A 22,496-nucleotide genomic window follows, 5' to 3' on the forward strand; every position below is an offset into this window, starting at 1 on the left:
TTTGACATTCCAGAGCAAAGGTCATCTGCCTGCATGCTCTGAGTGTGTGCTATTCTGCCCTGTGTGCCATCATGTAAAAAACATAAGCGATCGGTTGATCTCAACAAGTTGCATGAGTTTAGTTTTATGCCACTTTTTGCAATACACCAGCAATATCATGGAGGGGACACCACAAATGGGCTTCACTTATTGTACCCATGTAGAGAATCGAACCCAGGTCATTAGCTTTATGGGCAAGTGCTTTTAACTACTTGGCTACCTTAGCACCATCCCATCATGCTGAAATTGTGCGTTGTTGTACCCTTTGCACATGAAGAAGTCAAATACAGTCTCAAACTGGCTGGACATTATTTCGTTGATGGGCCAAGAGAAAGAAGTTATGCTCATTTCATTAATTTAGAATGCCTGACACAGCAAATTCATCATCAAAGCTTTGTCATTTGAAATTAGTTTGGTTCCTTTTGTGACTTGTTTATTGTTAAGGTTGGCAGATCTGTAAAACAAGCGAAATATATGTATGGCTTTATTTATTAGCAGCTGTGACAGACCTACAGCTTATATTGTTGATTGTAGTGTGTGGTGTCAGACAACATGCAAACTGAGAAGAGACTGAAATGGACATGAAACACAAGATGACTAAGGAATATATAGTCATGTGTTTCAGTGGCAAATCTTTTGAACAGCACAATATCCGGTTTTGATACTATTTTGAGATGACATACCATGACACAAATGATGGAGAATAGCAGACTCTCATTCATTTTCTCTAAACATTTTCTCAGATGTTAAAATGAAAACAAAACAATTAACGCAATGGAGGAGAAAAAAAACCCCAATTCTATATGCAGCAATATTCAAAACTACTTGTACAACCTCTTGTAGATGCCTATAAAAAGAGTCTGTAAATGATTTGCATTGAAACATAAAACACAAAAACTCTTGAAAAAATGTTTATTATGAACATATAACATTCAGATCTAGGACCACCAAAAGTAGTCCTTTCTGTTCAACAACTAGAACAATTTTAATTTAATCATTTTCAGACTGGGAACCCATCAACTAAAATATTTTGTTGACAGCAGGCTTTGTCAAACCATGATGTTACAAAAATTTTCGGATGTGAAATGTCAAAAATGATCAATGAAAATATAGAGAGTTATTCAGGAATTTACAATAACAATTAAATTTATCATAAACAAATTCCCAGTATGAAGTCTGACCAAATAGGACAACAACAAGGACTCAGCAGTTTCAGCTGCAGGCCAACACTTGAGAGAGAGTTGCTATGAGGTAAGTAGAAAGGTGTAAGTTATACAACTTGTCTCCCTTAGATAGCTTTTGATAAAATTCACACAATAACAATAAACATCAAATATAATGGTATTACGCCTTCTAAACAAAAACCACGTAGTGACAAGTGGTATATCACCCAGAGTATCTGTACAAGCATTAATGGGAAATGAGGTGCTTGAAAGTCACAGTCTAAAATGTTTGTACTATGAATAAACACATTTGGGGGAATACAACATTGGAAATGGGGATTCTACAATATCATTGGACTGTTCTCAATGCTCTTAAGGCAGACTATGTTATTTAGACAAATCACTTGTGCAGAGTGACCTGTGAAACAGTTTCACTTGACTCAAAATGAGTGAGTCTGGTTTTACGCCACTTTCAGCAATATTCCAGTGATATCATGGTGGGCCACACCAGAAATGGCCTTCACACATTGTACTCATTTGGGGAATTGAGCCCAGATCTTTGGCGTAATGAATGAACACTTTAACCCCTAAGCTACCCCATCGTCTTGAGTCTTGAAGATAGAAATGTATCTGTCAAAATAACAGCATAGGAAATAATCATTTGTAAATTGTGGATGGTTTAAGAACAAATTTGTCAACACAGTGTCAGTACTGTCTCAGCTCAGTGCCAGCAGTATCAGCCAAGGGTTGGCACAGTGTCAGAAGAGTGTCGGCCCAGTCTCATCGCAGCGTCTGGAGAGTGTCAGCACAGTGTTGGCCCAATGTCAGTACTGTGTCTGTCCAGTGTGCAGTGTCGAAACAGAGTCAGGACAGTGTCTGTACAACGTCAGCTCTATGTCAGCACAGTGTCAGCCTAGTGTCAGCACAATGTCGGGACAGTGTCGGCCCAGAGTCAGCACAGTGTCGGCTGTGGTCAGTCCCTGTGACTGTAGACCTGAGGAACCTAATACAGAACAACAAGAGAACTCAGTGGATGTAATGGTCAGACTTGGTAGATGAAGCCTCACTTTACTTCAGATGTATGGATGTTGCTCATGACATCAATCACTGGGTTTGACTATTTACTGGCCTCTGTCACATAGGTGGCCTATTGCTGTAAGGGTTGTTCAATATCAAACAAAACAAACTACGATACATTATAGATGCCTTTTGATGAAGGTGTGAGTATGGTATCTCTTCACGATTGCAGTATCAGTTATCTACATTAGAAACTGTGTTTGTAGAACTCATCATGCCTGCTTTGTGAGCTTAGAGTTAAGGAAGACAAGTTCCATGTCTTGTTTATTTTGTAAAAAGTATCATGATCTAAGATTAATATGTCTGTAACCCTTTCTAATCTCTAGTGTAATTTATTCAATACAAACATGACAATTTATAAACACTGGCCGTGTTTCTTACAATGTATTTCTTCCAAAATGTAAATGGAAATAAACAATATTGCTGATTTTACACCTGGTCACAAGTATTCAGTCAAACTTCAATTCTCCTATTGGCCATGAAGTTGAATAACTGAATAAATATCTGTCATCTAAAATTGTGAAAAACTTCAGGAACAGCTGGGTTTTCAAATATTCACAACAATCTGAATTACTTTCATCAGAACATTCAGAAATCAACTATGCAGCATCAAACATTTGGCTCACCAAGGATTGGGAAGCATCCACACTGACTGGCAGATCTGAAATTTACCAGCCATGACCAGTTGGTGACAGATGTTGATCCAGAGAGTCCATGATCTTAGGCTTGGCACATAGACTAATCAAAACATTTTGCTAAGAGTCATTTTGGCAATGCAAGTATTACTGGCGATAGTCATAAAAAGTGACAAGTGATAGATATCAACAATGACACAACATGAACAATGGATACAAGGTACAATCAGTACTATGTGACGATATTGTCTTCTCTTGGGTACATGAAGTTCTACAGAAACAGTCAGACAGGATCCATCCATTGTCTGGGTAGGACATGGCAGAATGATGATACAGAGTTCTTGAAGATACTGGTACCTGATTCTACAGTGCTGAAGGTACTGTCACATACCCCTGCCATCAGACTTCATACTTAGCGACTGTCTTGTAGCAGGAGACTGACACACATTTTGACTTCTGAATTCATTTTAGCATTGAGTGACTGAGTTGGGTTTTGGGTTGATTTTAACAGTATTTAAGCTATATGATGGCATGTCAGCTTTGTGACCATAGCGTACCACTGCTTTCAACAGTATTCTCTTGCATGATAATGTCACAGCTTAATGTCAGAGGCAAGCCAAAAGTCACAAAGGCTTCACAATTTAGATTGGAACTCACAGCAACAGTTTCCTGGCTAGCCCAAGGGTTAAATGCAGTGTCCATGATGACTTGGCAATATGTGCCCCTGTTTTCACAAAGAAAGATGATATATGTATGTGATCCAAATTTGAAGAAAAGAGAAGCTGATACGGGTTTCAGATAGCCATCATGATATAAGATCACACATCGTATACCAGACTAATGATCTAAACACTATGCCAGGGTATAGTGTGCTTGACTTGAGCACCATTGATCTACAACAGTAATTAGCACCATAGACAAATCTCTACAAACCCTTCACACAGTCACAAACCCATTCTGATCAAGCTGATCCTGCTCTAGCTTCTCCTGTTCCTCCAGTGTCAAGAAAGTCTCTGTCATTAAGATGTAGTTTTTCAGTTTATTTGCAATGGGTAAGGTTGTGACTTTGACCTGTGGCCATGACCCCAGCACTGCTCTGATGTTGCATCGACAGATCTCCTGTAGGAGTCTGGGTTGTTTCAAAGCTTGAGAGAAGAAATCAAGGATGTTCTTCTTACTCTCGGCACTGTAATGGAACCTGAGTTCTTGGGACTGTTTGAGAATATGATTCAGCATTTTAATAACCTTGTAGGGTATGTGGATGTAAAACTGAAGCAGCAGCTGCATAAGGTCAAGGTCCTTGTGGGTCAAGGCCAGGAAGAGAGGTTCAAGGGCAAAGTGAGGATGTGGGTCATCCTGCAGCAGACAACACTTCATGAGTCGTTTCACCTTGGCGTGGGCGTCAACATCACAGCCATATTGCAACAAGGTCTTGCTCACGGAGTATTTGTTTTCCTGAATTCCAGCTTGCAATGCAGTGAGGCCGCCATCACTGAGCTGAAAATAATGGGATTGTTCATTTTAACACCTCTTCTATTTCATATGAAATATTGTTTAAATTAGTATATGCTTAAGAAGTGAAACTGACGGTGGACCACGTCGGAGTGGGAAAGGCACTTGTTTTAGTAGCAGGAGGGGTGACTGGTTTCGTTCTAAGTGAACTCATCAGACCATTCTGCATTAGCTGTGCAGCCCTTTATATACTCTGTGTGTGTGGCTGTTGTGTGATGTCACAGTGGGCAAGTGTTGATGATTGACGCTATGACGTCAGCAACCATTGTGTGTATTTGGCAGTGGTTCAACTGCCTGCAGGGTTGTGCCGCTGCCGCTGGAAGGACTCCAAGTTGATTTGGTAGCCCTATCTTTTTGCCGGCGGGGCTTTGGAAAGTGGGTGGCTTGACTGTGTAAGTATGCTTTATGATACTCGGCAAGTGTATTTATATTGTTATAAAGACTGCCCGATATGTACATCGATAATGGATGTATATTATGTATTGTTATTATGGTATTGTATTAAAGTATTACAGTGATACATTGTTTCGTTTTCTGAGGAAAGGAAACAAGAATGGAGGCCTATCGGTTTGATAGGTATAAGGAGGGGCCGAAAATCAAGTTAAAAATTGACAGAGTTTAATCAAGTATGATGACTTATGTTTATATAAGTCAGAGTGATATACATACAGTGGACAAGAAGTGTCTGGTCCGGGCAGAGTAGACAGCTTAGAATAATTGATAATCATTGTTACCAATGTCACAGTTTATTTTGCCAGCTTGTGTTATGTTGGCGGCTTGGATGTGAGTTTTTGGCATTTGAGGCTAGTGGTAGGTACTCCCTAGTTTGGTTGTAGGTTGGTGTCCTTCCCGTGTGGACGACTCCATAGATCTCCCGGCATTGCGGTCGGTATACTGGCCATGAGATCACTGTACAACTCAGAGAGGACCCTGAACTTGTTACTACCACCCAAAAGAGGAGATCACTCAAACTAAGGTGGATATTCAGACTCCACACGTTTGCCCCGCAAGGCCTCAATGACAAGATAGTCGGCTAAGGTATCCCCCTAGTCTTATTTATCTAGTATATGCTTAAGTTATAACACAGTTTGGTAATTTAGTTTCATTGCTGCATGACAAGTTCAAATTAACACAGGTTGTTAGATATTACTACCTTACAGAAACCCACGAAACAAGTGAGGTGCTGATAAACCATATATGGTTTATACATAGTTGTGACAGAGATTCAAACTCAGTGTCACCAGATCCTGGCATTCAGGTCCTGACATCTAAGCTTGAACATCTATGATTGTGTTAAGGACGGATAAACATGCTCTTGAGTATGGAGTATCTTTCACAAAGAGTACGCCTTAGCAGTGGATTCCATGAACAATAATTCACTCCAGACATTTTCCCAGTGGAAAAATACTTACACAGTCAATCTTATCTCACCTTACACATAAATGTTGTTTTCTGATTGGTAGAGAGGTACATTTCAACGTAAATGACACATCCTTGAGGGGCTCCAGTATTTGCATACAAGATAGTGCAGTGGGCTGAATTACCCTTTACAAACTGAGGTCCATATAAGGTTACCCAACACCTTACTGCTCTAAACTGCTGTGATAAAGCTGTAACACTACTGAGTGTGGAATTAAACTTGACCTGGTTGATGTTGAACTTAGCCTCCAGGAGCATCTGAACGATGTTCACATGGCCGTTGACAGCTGCTGCATGGAGAGGAAGGGCAGTCGACTTGATACCATCAGGGTTGAGATGCGGCTGCTTGAGGATGTGAGCTACAATGTCTGCCTTGCCTTTCTCACATGCATTGTGTAGTGGAGTCTGGTCTCGACTGTTGACACTGTTGATGTCACAACCTGAGGATGGCAGTGTCTACAGTATACTCTGTAGGGAGGATCTTAAATGATTGTTCTTGATTGATTGTTCATGAGTAACTGATTATTCCAGATTATGTGAGGGAGTGATTGAGCTGGTTTTTACGCTGCTTTGAGCAGTATACCATTCGTATCATGGCATGTCACCTGTATGTAAAAGGACAGGCCAGTCATACAGAGGTATAGTCACCACTTTTGTGAAAAACATGACCAGTGGCATGGTGCCTTTGATTAAACATAACACGGATGCAAATGTCTATCAGGTTTCTTTTCACTCATCATGACATGAAACCCTCGCCCTCAGTACCTGTTCTTTGACTGACTGACTGACTGACTGACTGAGTTTGGTTTTACACTGCTTTTCACAATTTTCAAGCAACATCACGGCAGGCAACACCAGAAATGGGCTTCACACATTGTACCCATGTTGGGATTTGAACCCGGGTCTTTGGCTTAACAAGCCAACACTTTAATCCATAGACTCCTCCATCTACTCCTGTTCTTTGAAATAAACTGAATTCAGTGAAAAATTATTGAAGACGTCAATACTTGGTAAATTATCATCAACACTCAAGACAACAAAAACTAGCCTGCTATATACTCTGTCATTAAAAGTCTTGTGGAGAGATTTACCTGCGTTGATTAGCAATATGGCTGCATCATGATGGTGGTGATGAATGGTGGCATGGAGAGGGCTTAGCTGCTCATTGTTCTCTGGGAGGTTCAAGTCACTACCAGCTGCAATCAGAGCCTTCACTATCTGAAAGAACATTCATATAACACAAGTACAAATGAGTAATTCAACTGGATTTACAGGGGTTACAGACTTATTAATATTTCTCACTCATATTACCACTGACAGTCAATAAGTTGATCAATGGAATTAATAAGGTGAGTTTATTTATGTATTTAGCAAGCTGTTTCAATGTCAAGATTTTGTTTGCCTTATCATTGTATGACACAACCTACCGATACATGTGACCTTGACATCACAGCTGCCATGAGAGGGTGTTGACCTTGGGAGTTCACCTGGTTGACCTTGCAACCTATTGAAATTCAAAGCAGTAAGAAATACATCCTTGATACCTCCAGGGTATACATTCTGATAACTCTCCACTATACCCCTGGATGCATCTACGGCCCTGCCAGATGAATTTATTACCTCTCTTGGCTGGCTTTTACCCAATGTGGTGTCTACGCTGGGAAGTTGAGCAAACCAGTCAGAACTCACTTTCACTTTTTACATTATCTATCTGATTAAATGTGGCAGTACATATGAAGCGGAGATACTCTGAAAGAGGTGGAAGGAGTTTGCGAAAGTATTTCTCTTAAGTTTTGGACCTGTCAATTTTGCACTGCGAACAAATCTTTGTAGTTGCAACTGCTATCTTTCTTGACACTGGCAAGCTTGGTTGCAACAGCAGCTTAGCTGATTGGCAACTGTGAGATACGGAGCCAGCCAAAGGAGGTAATAACAATATCTGGCCGAGCCGTATATGCATCCAGGGTATAGTGGAGACTTATCAGAATGTATAACCTGGAGATATCGAGGATGTAAGTAACAGGACACACAGACATACTATTGGTGGTCTATCAGTAAACCATTCATGTTATCTTTCTTCTTATGCTGTCCAGTGAACGTATGCATATGAGCATCTGTGCAAAAAGATTATTCTGATAACATACTTGGTTGCAAAACTAATGTTAACTTTATCACAAATTGTGGAATTCTTTATTTAAGGTTGCAATAAACTTGTACACAAGGAATGTCATTTCACCAAAATATTTCACAAGATTTTGATTTTTGTCATCTTAGAATCATTCCTGGCAATAGGTTGTTTTGATTTCCTCTTATCTAATACCTCTCACCCTTCAGTGAGATTGATAATGTTAGCTGTCAACATGAAACAAATATCTTACGTGGCACTTTTGAAGTGGGTTTACTTTGCTTGGTCTTTACTGTTGCGATGTTTCAGCCTTTGATAGCGTCTGCAAATACCTAATCAGTCATCCTTCATCTTCTATCACGGCTATGCCTATGATCAGTTAGGTTTGAAATACGGACATTCATTGTTTTCAGTGGACGCAGGTCACCCACCTGATTGGATCAGCAGTTCGATTATGTCTGGGTTGTTTCCGTACACGCCGCCATGTAGGATTGTCTCCCCTGCTGTTGTTGACACTTCCAAGGAAGCCCCATTGTTCAATAACAACTTTGTTATTTCTACAAAAGATCAAAATACTGTAACAATGCATGCAAAGTCTTGAATGAAGATGAGTTGATGATTCTGGAGGTATGTGCCACTGATGAAGAAATTTTAACAAACATTAAGTTTTGAAACACTGGTTACCAACTGACCAATTGTAGGTTAGTTCCTAGCTGAGGTATATGAGTTTACTTCTGCTAGCTGTCTGTGACTGTGACAATTGTGACTAATTGTTTTGTGACTAGACCATAACTAGGACAGTTAGGACAGTTAATGTGAACTGTCCTCAACTGTTTATCTATTACTATGAGACTGTTACTATGACACTAACCAGTACTATGACGGTGTTACTATGACAGTGTTACTATGACAGTGCTACTATGATGACATTACTATGACACTGTTACTATGACGACATTACTATGATACTGTTACTATGACGACTTTACTATGACGACTTTACTATGACACTGATCGTTATTATGACACTGTTACTATGACAGTGTTACTATGACACTGATCGTTATTATGACAGTGTTACTATGACAGTGTTACTATGACACTGTTACTATGACGACATTACTATGACACTGTTACTATGACACTGACTGACTATTCAAAGACTAAGAAATGAGTTTGACTGTCACTGACCAAGGTCTCCACTGGATGCAGCCTGGTAGAGTGGAGTCCAGCCCTCGCTATCACAGATGCTAAGATCCGCTCCCGCTGACACCAGCAGCTCAACAATGTTGATGGACGGCTTTCCCGGATCTCCAAAATACTGGGACACTGACAAGAGAATGAAAGAAGCAACTTATAACAGGCCTATAATTGGTGGCAAGAAACTAAGTGTTCAATTCAATACTTGTATTAATTATCTGACCACATATAACTAAAACCATACCTGTTTCAATGGACTCAGGAGTCGAAACATAGCAGTAAAAATATGCATCACCACGGTCACATCGTCTTACCTTGTCTAATGGCCTCATGTATTGGGGCGTGATGAAGCCTGTCTTTCAAGTTGATGTTACACCTGGCTTCTATCAGCACCTTGGCCACTTCAATGTGATTGTTTCGGATGGAATCTGACAGAAAGCACCACACGGGATCATTATTAAAAGATAAGTCATCCTGCTAAACCTGACAATACAAAAGAAGAACACACAGGAACTTGTTTCATTCTAAACTGCTTAGGCTATATTAATAGGATTACAACAAATTCTGTGTTGGAGTGAAATTGTATACCATGGTTTAAGTACAACATCAGAATTTTGCCTTTGGTTCGGTATACTGTGATCCATTCCAAACATTCAGCCTGGGCTCCAGATACTTTTTAAACATCGGGAGTACATAGGAGCATTTTTTCAATATAGGAGTACTTAAACCCTTAAAGAACATTTGGAGTACTGAATGGAACTTAATGGAGTATCGGTAATCTTGTATTTCGTTTCATATATGCACCTCAGCATGGCTGAGCTTGTGTAAACAGGTCAGTAAAAAATAACAGAATACTTTTTCAAATAATCATGTCCGCAAATGATTTTATAACTGTACATTTTTGGTTTTCATGCCATCAGTTTATTAACCCTCTTAAACCTTTTCCAAAATGACTAGAAAATGAATCTTTTTTTCGAAATCTATGTGTTTCTTTGCTTGATGCTATTTTCCAGGAAGTAAGTTCTCATATACACCGAACCAAAGTGGACTGAACTGAAGGCCTTGTACCACAATATATACTGTACCATGACAAGAGATTACCATTTCACCCAAGGTGGCGTGGGCTAATGTGACATAATAGGTGTATTACATGAGAATTCACAACATAGATTTGGTTGCTACAAAAGTGTAAATCATTACAGAAGTCCAACTTCGGTGCGAGAAGTGCTGGACAAGAACTTGACTGACTCCTTAAGCAAACATCTTGATGTAAACAAATTTTTGTCAGCACATTCAGACTTTGCAATACTGTTGGCAGGTGCAGCATGATTTATCAACCATTCAGTTCCAGCTGCTAAGGCGTCTATACTACATTAAGTCCCCAAGCAAACAAACATTTCCAAAAATTAGCAAAAACACTATGATCATAATGATTGTTGAAACAGTTTTAGCATTTAAATTAGGTAGGACAGCAGACTTCAAAACATATGAACCAGGCTGTAACTATACCACAACACAAAGCTTCTAGGTAGTTACTTTTAACATCCATTTTTATATGCATCATGTATTCTGCAAAAATATAGACATTAATATATAAATAGACCAACATGTGGAAAAGTTCATCTTTTCCCTTTTATCTTATATGAGTGTTGATGTAGTGGATAATTTCTTTCTTGTAATAAGTTGTATATGCCTTAGATCTGGATTCTAAATCCACAATGGGTGTATGTGTGAAGCACACTTCTGGTTTCCCTACAGTGAACATTGTCAAACTTCAGGGTAAAAGTAAACTCATTTACTCTTCAAGTAACTAAAACATCTCAAGGTCTAGTTAATAACTAAATCAAACAACACACACAATTTCACTACACTTTCCTACCAAGAAGGGGAGAGAATCCTTTAATGGTGGCAAGGTTGACGTCTGCTCCAGCTTTAATGAGGGCCATGGCAACCTCTAAGTGACCTTGAGATGCGCAGTGATACAAGGCAGTCTGACCAAGTCGGTCTTGTCGATTGATGTCACAGCCTGAAAAGTTAAGTATGAACATGTGGTATCCTTAAAAACATGAGAGTTTTCTAATGAATTCACTTTGACCAAAAATGCTGAAACCCCACCTCCCCCTCAACGAAAAAACCCCACTAAAAAGCATTCCTTCATTACATACAATAACAATGTTCTCAGATTTTATACATACCTCAAGTTATGAGGAATGCTGTATTTACTGAAGAGACCTACCTTTTAGAAACATTTTGAGACATTTTGCCCTTTCTAAGCCAAGACTATTGTTGTTCATATTTCTAAGAAAATTCATATAAATATATTGAGTGAGTGAGTGAGTTTACGCCGCACTCAGCAATATTCCAGCCATATGGCGGCAGTCTGTAAATAATTGAGTCTGGACCAGACAATCCAGTGATCAACAACATGATCATTGATCTGCGCAGTTGGGAACGGATGACATGTGTCAACAAAATCAGCAAGACTGACCACCTGGTCCCATTAGTTGCCTCTTATGACAAGGATAGTAGCCTTCTATGGCAAGCATGGGTTGCTGAAGGCCTATTCTACCCCCGGACCTTCACGGGTCACAAATATATTGAATGTATGACACCATACTGATTTTTTTTTAGACTTCCATGATAACAAATGAGATGAGTCTGATTTGAATTCCAGCACAAAAGTATATGAATTGAAAACATATTAATAAGGGGTCACCCTAATTGTTCACTTTGTTCAAAGGGATTTGACCCTAGATGTTCCAGGTTAGAATTGGTTTTCAGCAGTCCCTGCTTGTTGGCTACTAAAGGGATCGAGTGGTCAAGCTCTCTGACATGGTTGAGACAAATCATTGAATCCCAGTTGCATAGACTGATGCTCATGCTGTTGATCACTGGATTGTCTGGTCCAGACTTGCTTATTTACAGACAGCCATCTTATACCTGGGTGCTGTGTTAAAAAGCCAACAAACCAATCAATGGAATTTAATTGAATACAAATAATTACAGACAGGGAAAAACTGCATGTCAAATCTCTCACTCACCTGACTGCAGGAGGATGCAGGTTGCTTCAACATCCCCTTGACTAGCTGCCAGGATAAGCGGGGTTCTGTTGGAGTGATCGCTGGTGTTTTTACTACACCCAGCCTCAAGAAGAATCTTCATTATTTCAATATTTCCTTGCTGCACCGAAGTAAACAATGCTGTCTGACCACGACTGTTCAGAATATCAAGGTCACAATTTGACTGTATCAAAAACCTCACAATATCCTCTCGGCCTTTCAGGGCACAAACGTTCAATGGCGATGCACCATTGTCATTACAAAGGTCAACATCAGCTCTGTTTTCTATGAGCAGCTGTGCAATATCCCCATGACCTCTCCAACATGCACTATTCAACAGTGAGTTCATTTCTGCATCTGTTTTGTTGACGTCTGCCCCTTTGTCTATTAGCAGACGGCATATTTCAAAGTGGCCTTCTCGGACTGCTAACTGTAAAGCTGTTTGGCCTCTGTAGTAAAAATCAACATCAATGTCTCCAGCTATTATTTCTTTGACTAATTCAATCTTGTTTTCCGATATTGTGTCCTGTAATTTGCGAATTCTTCGTCTTATTTCTCTTTTCTCATAGGCAGATATTTTCTCACCTAAAAGAAAGACAAATGTATTTATCATTACAATCTTAGCCATTAAGAAGTCTTGAAGAAAAATGGCAACAGTAGACACTATTTATTGTATTCTTCCTGAAGAAATATACCACTAAATATCTGCTAAGGATATATCATGCATTGTTTTTAAAGTGCCACATCACTGCTCTGAGTTGATGCCGTAATTAAAAGCGTTGCAGTATCTAAGACGATTGGATTGTGATAATATGCTAATTTCTCCCCATCCAATGCCATAGTTTGGTCTAGGATTTAACACACTAGTTTCCCTGCATTAGATGTGGATGCTTGTAGTTTATTTCTAAATTAGTTGGGAAATTACAGACTGTGGTGGAAACTCAGTCACAGGTTTCACCATAAGTATGACAGTTCATGAACCCACTGTCTGTATTTACTCTTTTGTGAAAGCAAAGGATATGCATAATATCAATGAAAAATTAGGGAAAATTGGAGGTTTTTCATGACTGCTTACCACAGCTCAGTCATACTTTGTGAACATTTCAGACCACACCTTTTTGGATTTAGTGTATGGAGGATCAAACTCACATTTTCAGCATGTAGCTGAGCTTATAAAAACAATAATATCAGTCAACCTAACAAATGGACGGCAGGTACTTTCACAGATGATTAAAGCCATTTTTTAATGAAACATGATAAAAACTGTTCTGAGTTTACTCAAATTAAACTGAATTCATCTGATAAGAGTTAGTAGCCATTACCCTTCCAAAAAACTATCCCCTCAGATTGCCTAGACGTTTTTTTTTATAAGCAACTGTTTGATCAGAATGAGCTAAGGATAGAGTTAGGGGTAAGCTATCCTAGTCTGAACCATCAACTCTAGTAACCAATGGTGCATGCGGGATTTGGGGTTGTAAGGTGACAGAGTTTTGTATGCTGAGCTTTGTAAAAATAATTAATAGTAAAATGCATAGTTGTTGCTCAATCCATATGTTTTTGAAATAAATAATTGTACAAATACTAGGATTATCAAAAGTATTAACAGAAATGGTAAAAGAATGGTTATGGTGGGTCAAACCTAAAAAAGTATTGCTTATGAGGAAAAAATGAGCTATTTTATACGAAACTTAGGTCAGATTGATCTTGGTTGGAATGACAGGAATCCACTAGATGGCATGTTTACGGATTGCTTACTGGTTGCAGATCAAGTTATACGAGACAGATGTGACCGATTTAAACCCAAGGCATATGTTCATAAGACTACAATCGAAAAGGAGGTAACACTAGTGTCACCAGGTCACGATAATATGGAACACCCATACACACTGACGAGGATCTGAATGATCGAAAACAGAACATATCTACACAAAAACATCCGACAGTACGACCTTTGTTTGGGGATCATTTCATTTGCCCAGCTCTTTTATATACCTAAAAATGATAAAGCAAACTCTGATGTCTTCAAAAGGCATGAATTAATCAGAGTATAGCCGGTCACGTGGGAAGAATCACGGAAAAAACTGTACCGTTATTTCTTGGATACATTCTACTGGTGGCAGCCATTTTGATAACTAGGGACCAGTTGTTGTAAGGGAGAGTTCATTGCATTTTGATACATAACAAAACGGTTCTCAAATCTGAGTGAATATGTATCACATTGAAGTGACATACTAACTTTGGTGTTCTTTAACCCCCTTTGAATAGTGCATTCTGGCTTTTATCAAATGGATCGATATTTATAAGAGAGTTAAAACTGACACCATCTCAACCAGCGGTCATCTGTTTGCCAACTCACTATTGTAGATGTACACCCTTTAATGATCCTTCTGTCATAACACCTGTGGATATACATTACTATAACATGTACTAACATGTAGATGCCATGACTGTATGTGCAGAAAACATGTATCATATATTGTTTATATATATAAACATGCATTTTAAGTTTACTGGAAAGTAGAGATTACCCACCCGTTTACATCAAAGTGACCACAAATGGAACCAACAAGAAATTTGTCATGTAGTTGATACGACAATTATCGTCATGTCGAAACACTGATTACAGAACAGTCAGTTGCCCGTAGACTGGGTTCCGTCCTATTGCGCAACATAGTGCGAAAACCAGTCCAGAAATATTTAGACTATTATGCATGAATATTAATCAGAGTGATTCGATAAGTCTTGTAGCACTTGCATATTGCAACATTTAGTCCGGCGTGCTGTCACACAGCGAGCTCTGACAAACGGAAACTTGGAAATCGTGAAAATCTCAAGAGGAGGCTCTGCCGCTAGGAAAGTTTGGTGGTCTGGTACGGAACTGATATTATATCAACCTGTTTGTGTGTTACAGAGCTACGCTGAATAAGCACAGAAAACACATAACAGGTGTAACCAGTGAGTCAGATGCATTGTAAATCATTTTCCGACCTCATCAAACAGGGGTAGTCTGTGATTCCAAAGTTAATGTATCAGTGTGTGTATGATGCCTGAACTTCGACATAAAGTATAGAAAGACGGTGTTATTAAAGTTTAATATGAAAATTCATTTGTAAATGCCTTTTTCTTATGAAACAAGGAATTGGAATTCAGTTTAAAGAGTTGTTTGTGGTGTCTGTTTTCACTTTCACTCGAGAAAATTCTAATCGGCTGAAAAGTAGGTCAGACTGAATAGGTTAAGGAGACTTATGTTTCGGTATGGTTGCCCCAAGCTACTGCACCAACATGAAATGTGTGCAGTGTGGAATCCACGAAATGTTATCTTATCATTGATTTACGAAAAGCATTAATTATTAAATATTAATCTATTAAATAGATTAAAACAATCTAAAACTATACTTATCCGATTGCAAATTAAAAGAAACATTATTGCGATTTCTGTTGTTGGTACGTGTTATGGGCAATTCATGATTTGAATAGCCCAACTGATGTGATACCATGCCTCGTTTTAAATAACACGGATGTCCTACGCATATGTGGCATACTGACTTGTTTTACGTAACAACGTGATGGAGAGAGCTAGGGAAAGGACTTACCCTCTTTTAGCGCCTGACAAGTGAAGATCCGGGATGGGATATATGTCTTCAGCAACCCATGCTTGCCACGTAAGGCGACTATGCTTGTCGTAAGAGGTGACTAACGGGTTCGGGTGGTCAGGCTCTCTGATTTGGTTGACACATGTCATCGGTTCTTAGTTACGCAGACTGATGCTCATGTTGTTGATCACTGGATTGTTTGGTCTAGACTCAATTATTTACAGACCGCCGCCATATAGAATTTGGCTGGACTATTTGTCTGTGTGTGTGCATGAGTGCGTGCGTGCGTGCGTGGATATTAACAGCTTAACTGTCATGAAAGTTTGTTAAATGACCATTGAAACTCGGTTGAAAAATGAAATTTTCACCACCCCTCCCCGTACCCAAACCCATCCTTTTCTCTGATGTGTGCATCCCCCCCTTTCCCAAAAGGGTGTTTCCGCCCATTCATGTCATCGTATCTCAACTGCGGAGATCGATATGTTCATGCTATTCACTGAACTGTCTGGTCCAGATACGAATATTAACAGACGTCTGCCATATAGTTGTGATAAGCGCACCCCCTACCCTCCTTCATGTCACAAGTAAAAAAAAATCCCCGAAGCCCTAAACGTAAAAAACAAACAAACAAACAAACAAAAACAACAAAACAACAAAACCAATCATGCCATACATATTATGATACTTTTATGGAAATTCATTCATTCATTCATTCATTCATTCATTCATTCATTCATTCTTCCAAGGACCTTTGCCCTATGCGTGCCATATAAATTTGGTTGCACACCACTTGTACACCCCTCTCTTATATAATCCAGATTCTCACTGATAAATGAACATATTAATGGTCTATCTACAAAGTGAAAAGGCCATTGCTTTTCGAAAAGAAAATAAACGAAACAGATGTGTTAAACTGATATCATAACTGCAACACAAGGGCTTGTATTATTTTCGGAAATACATGCAAGCCCCCGAGATCTGCCAGAAATTTAGTGGGTAGCGCCCAAGGTCAGGGGACGTAACTCTCCCTCAACACGCGTACAATCCCATCACTTTGTCGAGAAATTTGCTTTGATGTCGTTAAATATCAGCTATCGTTCCGTAACAATCAAAATAGTCAGCCCCCTTCCACTGATTTTCCTCCTAAACTAGATATAAAGGAGACCTGTGAGACCATCTTTCGTATTTAGATCTATGGATAAAGTTTCAATTGAGAGAATTCTCTTCACAAGACAGTGTGACAAGAGTGATGTCTCCAACTTTCCGGAAGTCAACATCCCCTGTATGTCGAGTAGTATTCCTACAGCTCAAACATCTGTTTGTGGACATATGACACGATTTCAAAGAGCCTCATACGACTTTTGATGAGGATTATCTGATCCAGCTTTCAACATTCAACGCTTTCAACCAGGTTAACGTCAGATATGTGAAGGTTATTTTCTCAATCTGACTCATCAGCGTCGACAACCACTAATTATCTGTTCCTACTTGAATGATATTTTCCTGCAATTTGGGTGACTTGCCTTTGCATGTGTTCTTGATAGTTACAAAAATCCACGTATCAATACCATCGTTGGTGAACACATATACGTCAGATATGTGAAGGTTATTTTCTCAATCTGACTCATCAGCGTCGACAACCACTAATTATCTGTTCCTACTTGAATGATATTTTCCTGCAATTTGGGTGACTTGCCTTTGCATGTGTTCTTGATAGTTACAAAAATCCACGTATCAATACCATCGTTGGTGAACACATATACATTGCCCACATCCTAAATCGTCACTAAACTTTACTTTTGTTTGCCCCTCTCCTTACAGACAGATTAATTACATATTAACGTAGTTAAGTTTGTTCGAATAACCTCGAAAATAAGATAGTAATGTTGATTCAAACTTTCCAATGTTTAACCAATGCCCCTGGGTATATTTCCAGTGTTTCGGGTATCAAATATGAATGTTCAGCTGGTCGGTGGAATAATATGTTGTGTACCCCGAACACGCCTGTGGTGACGTAAAAAATAGTCTTATGAAATACCGGGACCTGCCGGCGGAGCTCTGCTTATCAAGTGCTATCAAACTGGGGATAGCGGTGGATAGCCTGGACGATATAGAAGCATTCCCATTCGCGACGGAGTTCCGGTTTCCATTCGCCACATGCATGTAATATATGAAGACCTTTTCAGGCGTCCCCGCCGCTAGAGTGCTGACGTACTGCAAAAAGAGGTAACTACTCAGTCACTCCAAAAATACGACTAGAAACTTGTCTTCTCAAAACTGCATCCTCGTCCAGCCCCTAAAGATATGGTTAGGATTGATCTTCAGCAACCCATGCTTGTCGTAAGAGGCGACTAACGGGATCGGGTGGTCAGGTTGGCTGACTTGGTTGACACATGTCATCGTATCCCAATCACGTACATAGACGCTCATGCTGTTGATAACTGGATTGTCTGGTCCAGACCCAATTATTGAGAGACCGTCCCCATTTAGCTGGACTACCGATGACTGCGACGTTAAACAGCAAACAACCAAGCATCCATGTCCGCTTTGAAATGAGACACAACACAAAGGTATAGTAAAACTTTATTAAAGATAACGATGGAATTCAATGAAAACGCATTATACAGATCACAGTATGCTTTGCCTTACAGCCTATGAACCCACGTGATGGCCCACAAATCGTTACACCATATAAGGAGTGCATGTCGTGACGAACATTGTGACAAACACCTGTACTGATACCATACAACACACTCTCCTTAAACAGGACAACACATATTTTAAGAAGGTCACGTTCAAGTAAACTTGAACATTTCAGAATGTATACCATGATTTAGTCAGAAACGTATGTACGTAGTCGCGGTACCTTGGTCAGTACGTTTAACATTAACCTACAGCAACCAGTTTTAGTCTTGCAATAAGTCGACACTGGAGCGACCTATTGCAGAATACCCTTCGCCCTCTCTTGATCAGCATATGACCTTTAAGAGTGAGTGAATTTAGTTTTACGCCGCACTCAACAATATTCCAGTTGTATAGCGGCAATCTGAAAATAATCGAGTGTGGACCAGCCAGTCCAGTGATCAACAGCGTGAGCATCGATCTGCGCAATTGGGACCGGTGACATGTGTTAACCATGTCGGCGAGCCTGACCACCCGATCGCGTTAGTCGCCTCTCACGACACGCCTAGCACGTCGCCTTTTGTGGCAAGCATGGGTTGCTGAAGACAACCCAGGGTCTTCACGGGTCTGATCGTTATGAGCAAGTCGGTCTGTGGATACATTTTGAAACTAAACACGTGAATCAAACATCACTTACCATTTTTATATACCCATGGAAAAAAATTAAGGGAACGCATGTTTCTTAGGGCAATTCAAAATTTCTGTTTACTAACTTCAGCACCGTGTATTATCGTTTTCGTAAAGAGCAGTTCACTCAAACTCACCATAATGCTTTCCATGCACGTGCACTACATGCTCCTGAAGTTACATGCACTTAGATTTACACGTTACATGTATGTGCACTGTCAAACACAACGGTTAAAAACATTGTTAACATGGCGAGACAGTATTTAACTTTGGCACAGAAACGGAAGACAATTCGCATGGTTAATGATGGAAACTCATTACGACAGGTTGAAACAACATTTCACAAGTCTGTTAGCGTGATATCCTGATTTTGGAATCTCTATAGAGCGACCGGTGACGTCAAAATGTGGCGTGGTCGGGGACGGAAAAAGAAAACCACCCCACGGGCTGACCGGACCCTACGCCTTATTGCTCTGCGAGACAGGTTCAAATCCTCCTCCAAAATCAATAAGGAATTCAGGCGAAGAACAAACGTCAGAATTTGTTCACGTACTGTGCGTAATCGTCTTAAATCGGCTGGTCTAAAAAGCCGCCGTCCATTGGTTGGAATCAACATGACTGAGCAACACAAGCGCTTGAGACTGCAGTGGGCACGGAACCATGGAGGAAGAACCGTACGTCAATGGAGAAACACCATGTTAAGTGGTGAGAGCAGGTACAGACTAGACCATAATGACGGTCGAATTCGAGTTTAGAGACGCGTTGGGGAACGTCACAGAGCCTGCACCATCAAACAGCATGGTCGTTATGGAGGGGGCTCTGTTATGGTGTGGGGCGGGTTTACCTTTAAGCAAAAACAGATCTTGTGCGTGTTGATGGCAGGATAACAGGTGTACGATATCGTGACGAGATCTTGAACCCGATTGTGACCCCCTTTGCGCGCACAACTGGTCTAATGTTCGAGTTCCAGTATGACAATGCCTGCCCTAACATCGTTCATGTTTGTCGGGACAGACTGAGGGCTGCAGGTGTCCGGCTGTTGCAATGGCTGGCTAAAAGTCCTGACCTTAACCCCATCGAACATCTTTGGGATGTTCATGGCCGCAATGTTCGGAACGGACCTGTTCCGATTCGTACCATCTGTACACTCATTCGCAGCATGCCACGACAATGCCAAGCAGCTCTCCACAGACATGGGGGACACACCCGTTATTGATTTTCATCACTTGACATAAGCCTTTACATCTGTATCAACTTTTCTCTTACTGATTCAAGATTAAAAGTCACAGCTATTTCATGTGTTCCCTTAATTTTTTCCATGAGTATATTAAATGAAAAATGTACTGTATAATAATACATTTTTTCCAAGACGTCATGCTCATGCTGGAATGCACAAATCGATGATCAAATATTTGTAACGGATACATGACTATTTACTTGACAACTAGTTACTTGTACAAACTGCAAGCCTGTCTTAGCCACCATCCCGCGTGAATCTCATCTATCAAACAGAAGCTATTCATCGGGTATTGGTGGCATCTAAGATGCATATATACAATTTAATTCAAGCCTTGTACGTAAAACTGATAATATTAATGGAAATGATTTACAATTTTATCTTGTAATTTTCCACGGAATTTAGTCAGAGAATCCAGTTAATACAATAAAATAACCTGTACTTTCAATTAAAAACATGACATTTGCATTGTTATTGAAACTGAGTTTCTATTTTGAAATACTTTGAGGATAACACATAGTTTGGCTATTCGACGAAGTACCTCTAAAACAATGTACAACCTGGATTTAGGACCGCAACGTACGACGTGGATACGACCTCTTTGTGAAAGAAGTCGGAAGAGGGTCGTAAACAAGGTCGTATGGGTTTCGATCTCCTACATTTAAGAGGCTTTTGTAAAACGGGCTCCAGGTCAATATCATGTGTGGAAGGGCACAGGAAGTAGTGGCGCAAAACTATTTTCAGGCATAAGATACTACAAGAATGTTTGTTAATCCCCTCCCATAGATCTTCGGATGATTCCAGTTTCGTTTCATCACGTAACGTTGATTTGATTGCTTAGGCGTCCGGTTTAACGAGTGTGTGTTATATAGGAGGATGATATGAATCGACTACATCGCAAACTAGCCACCTACACTTCCATCTAAAAATTAAATTAAAACTATATAAAGATTAACAATAAAACGGTGTTGATAGTCAAATCATACATGTAACACAACGATACATCTATACACAGTTGCCTCATATCCAGTGTACAATACGTAAAATTTACTGTCTCTTCGCTAAACGTTGAACATGAAGAAATAAGTTTTTTTTATTGAACTAACCACACAACATGATATGGCAAGTTTAAAATATAATCTATAAGCTGTTAAGCTAACAAAAACGATGTGTGTCACGGACTCTTACATGTAATCAATTCTTATCTTCGTTTATCAAGGGTAATATATCTATTATGATAAAAACATCCTGGACCAAATTTTTACCATTGTTTCATTTCGAAAGTGAAATCGCCCTGTCTCATATCGATACTTTAGCTCAGATTTTCTCTCGTTTATGGCTGTAATATTATTGGACGACAATAGGGATCAAAAGAATAATAGGGATCAGAAGAACAACAGGGATCAAAAGAAACTAGGTAGGGAATGGGTCCAGTTTATTCATCATAAGATAGGGAGATAACATATACGGTACAAGGGGGTGAATTGAATAAACATCTTCAGAAGCTGGATATGTACAGTTTGATCATGATTGTTATCTTATGTGATCGACATTCACCTACCTTCCAAAACGCAAACGTTTCTATCTTGTAACAACAAAACATCAATTAAAAACCGCTTATGCTATCTGACATGTCTTATTGCTGAAAACAGTAACAGATCACAGTATTGTGGAAACATGTAATGGTCACAATGATAGTAGAAGTTGGTGTGTTCAACATTTGCATCGTATTGTTATAGTGTAACAATGATAATAACATGCAAGCATTGTCAGTGAACATGTCTAGGACTCGTCATACATCTTCTCCAAGAGTCAATCAACTAAGTAATATAACCAATTTGAGATGGTTTTCGAAAGTAGTAGCAACCTTAATTACAATTGAGTCTGCCCAGATATACATGTGAATCCTGCCCAGATATACACGTGTACCCCTTTTGTGAACTTTTGAAACAACTTGAGCATCTTGTGAGGATTCTCTCAGATGACACTAAAGTAATTCGAGTTCATCGAACGTTATTGACGTGAACAATATCACACACCAGAAGCAGTTAGTAAAGTCACACAGAACATTCAACATTGTAAATTGAGTGAGTGAAAACTGATTGCGCCGCCTTGGAAAGAAAATCAT

The 22,496-nt window shown here is 39.6% G+C and overlaps 1 protein-coding gene across 1 annotated transcript; it reads right to left on the reverse strand.

The window, feature by feature from the left end:
• Positions 1–934: 934 nt before the first annotated feature.
• LOC137284450 (ankyrin-1-like) lies at positions 935–14,376 on the reverse strand. The gene is made up of 10 exons (XM_067816257.1): positions 14,317–14,376; positions 12,212–12,814; positions 11,050–11,196; positions 9,485–9,598; positions 9,162–9,299; positions 8,402–8,527; positions 7,273–7,349; positions 6,937–7,063; positions 6,071–6,285; positions 935–4,411 (listed from the first exon to the last, which is right to left on the reverse strand). The coding sequence occupies exons 1-10, from the start codon at positions 14,351–14,353 to the stop codon at positions 3,851–3,853; spliced, it is 2,145 nt and encodes a 714-aa protein (XP_067672358.1). The 5' UTR covers positions 14,354–14,376; the 3' UTR covers positions 935–3,850.
• Between the last annotated feature and the right edge of the window lie 8,120 nt (positions 14,377–22,496).

The sequence above is a fragment of the Haliotis asinina genome, chromosome 5 (genome assembly GCF_037392515.1).
Source record: "Haliotis asinina isolate JCU_RB_2024 chromosome 5, JCU_Hal_asi_v2, whole genome shotgun sequence".
Lineage (NCBI taxonomy): Eukaryota > Metazoa > Mollusca > Gastropoda > Lepetellida > Haliotidae > Haliotis > Haliotis asinina.

Bases quoted from the DNA above. Each gene is read 5' to 3' on its own strand.
- LOC137284450 (XM_067816257.1), bottom strand. From the start codon at position 14,353: ATGGCTGCCACCAGTAGAATGTATCCAAGAAATAACG. The intron at 11,197-12,211 runs GTGAGTGAGAGA...TTAACTTTTCAG, and splicing joins CTGCATCCTCCTGCAGTCAG to GCTGTGACATCAATCGACAA. The intron at 8,528-9,161 runs GTCAGTGACAGT...GATCTTTTGTAG, and splicing joins TGCATCCAGTGGAGACCTTG to AAATAACAAAGTTGTTATTG.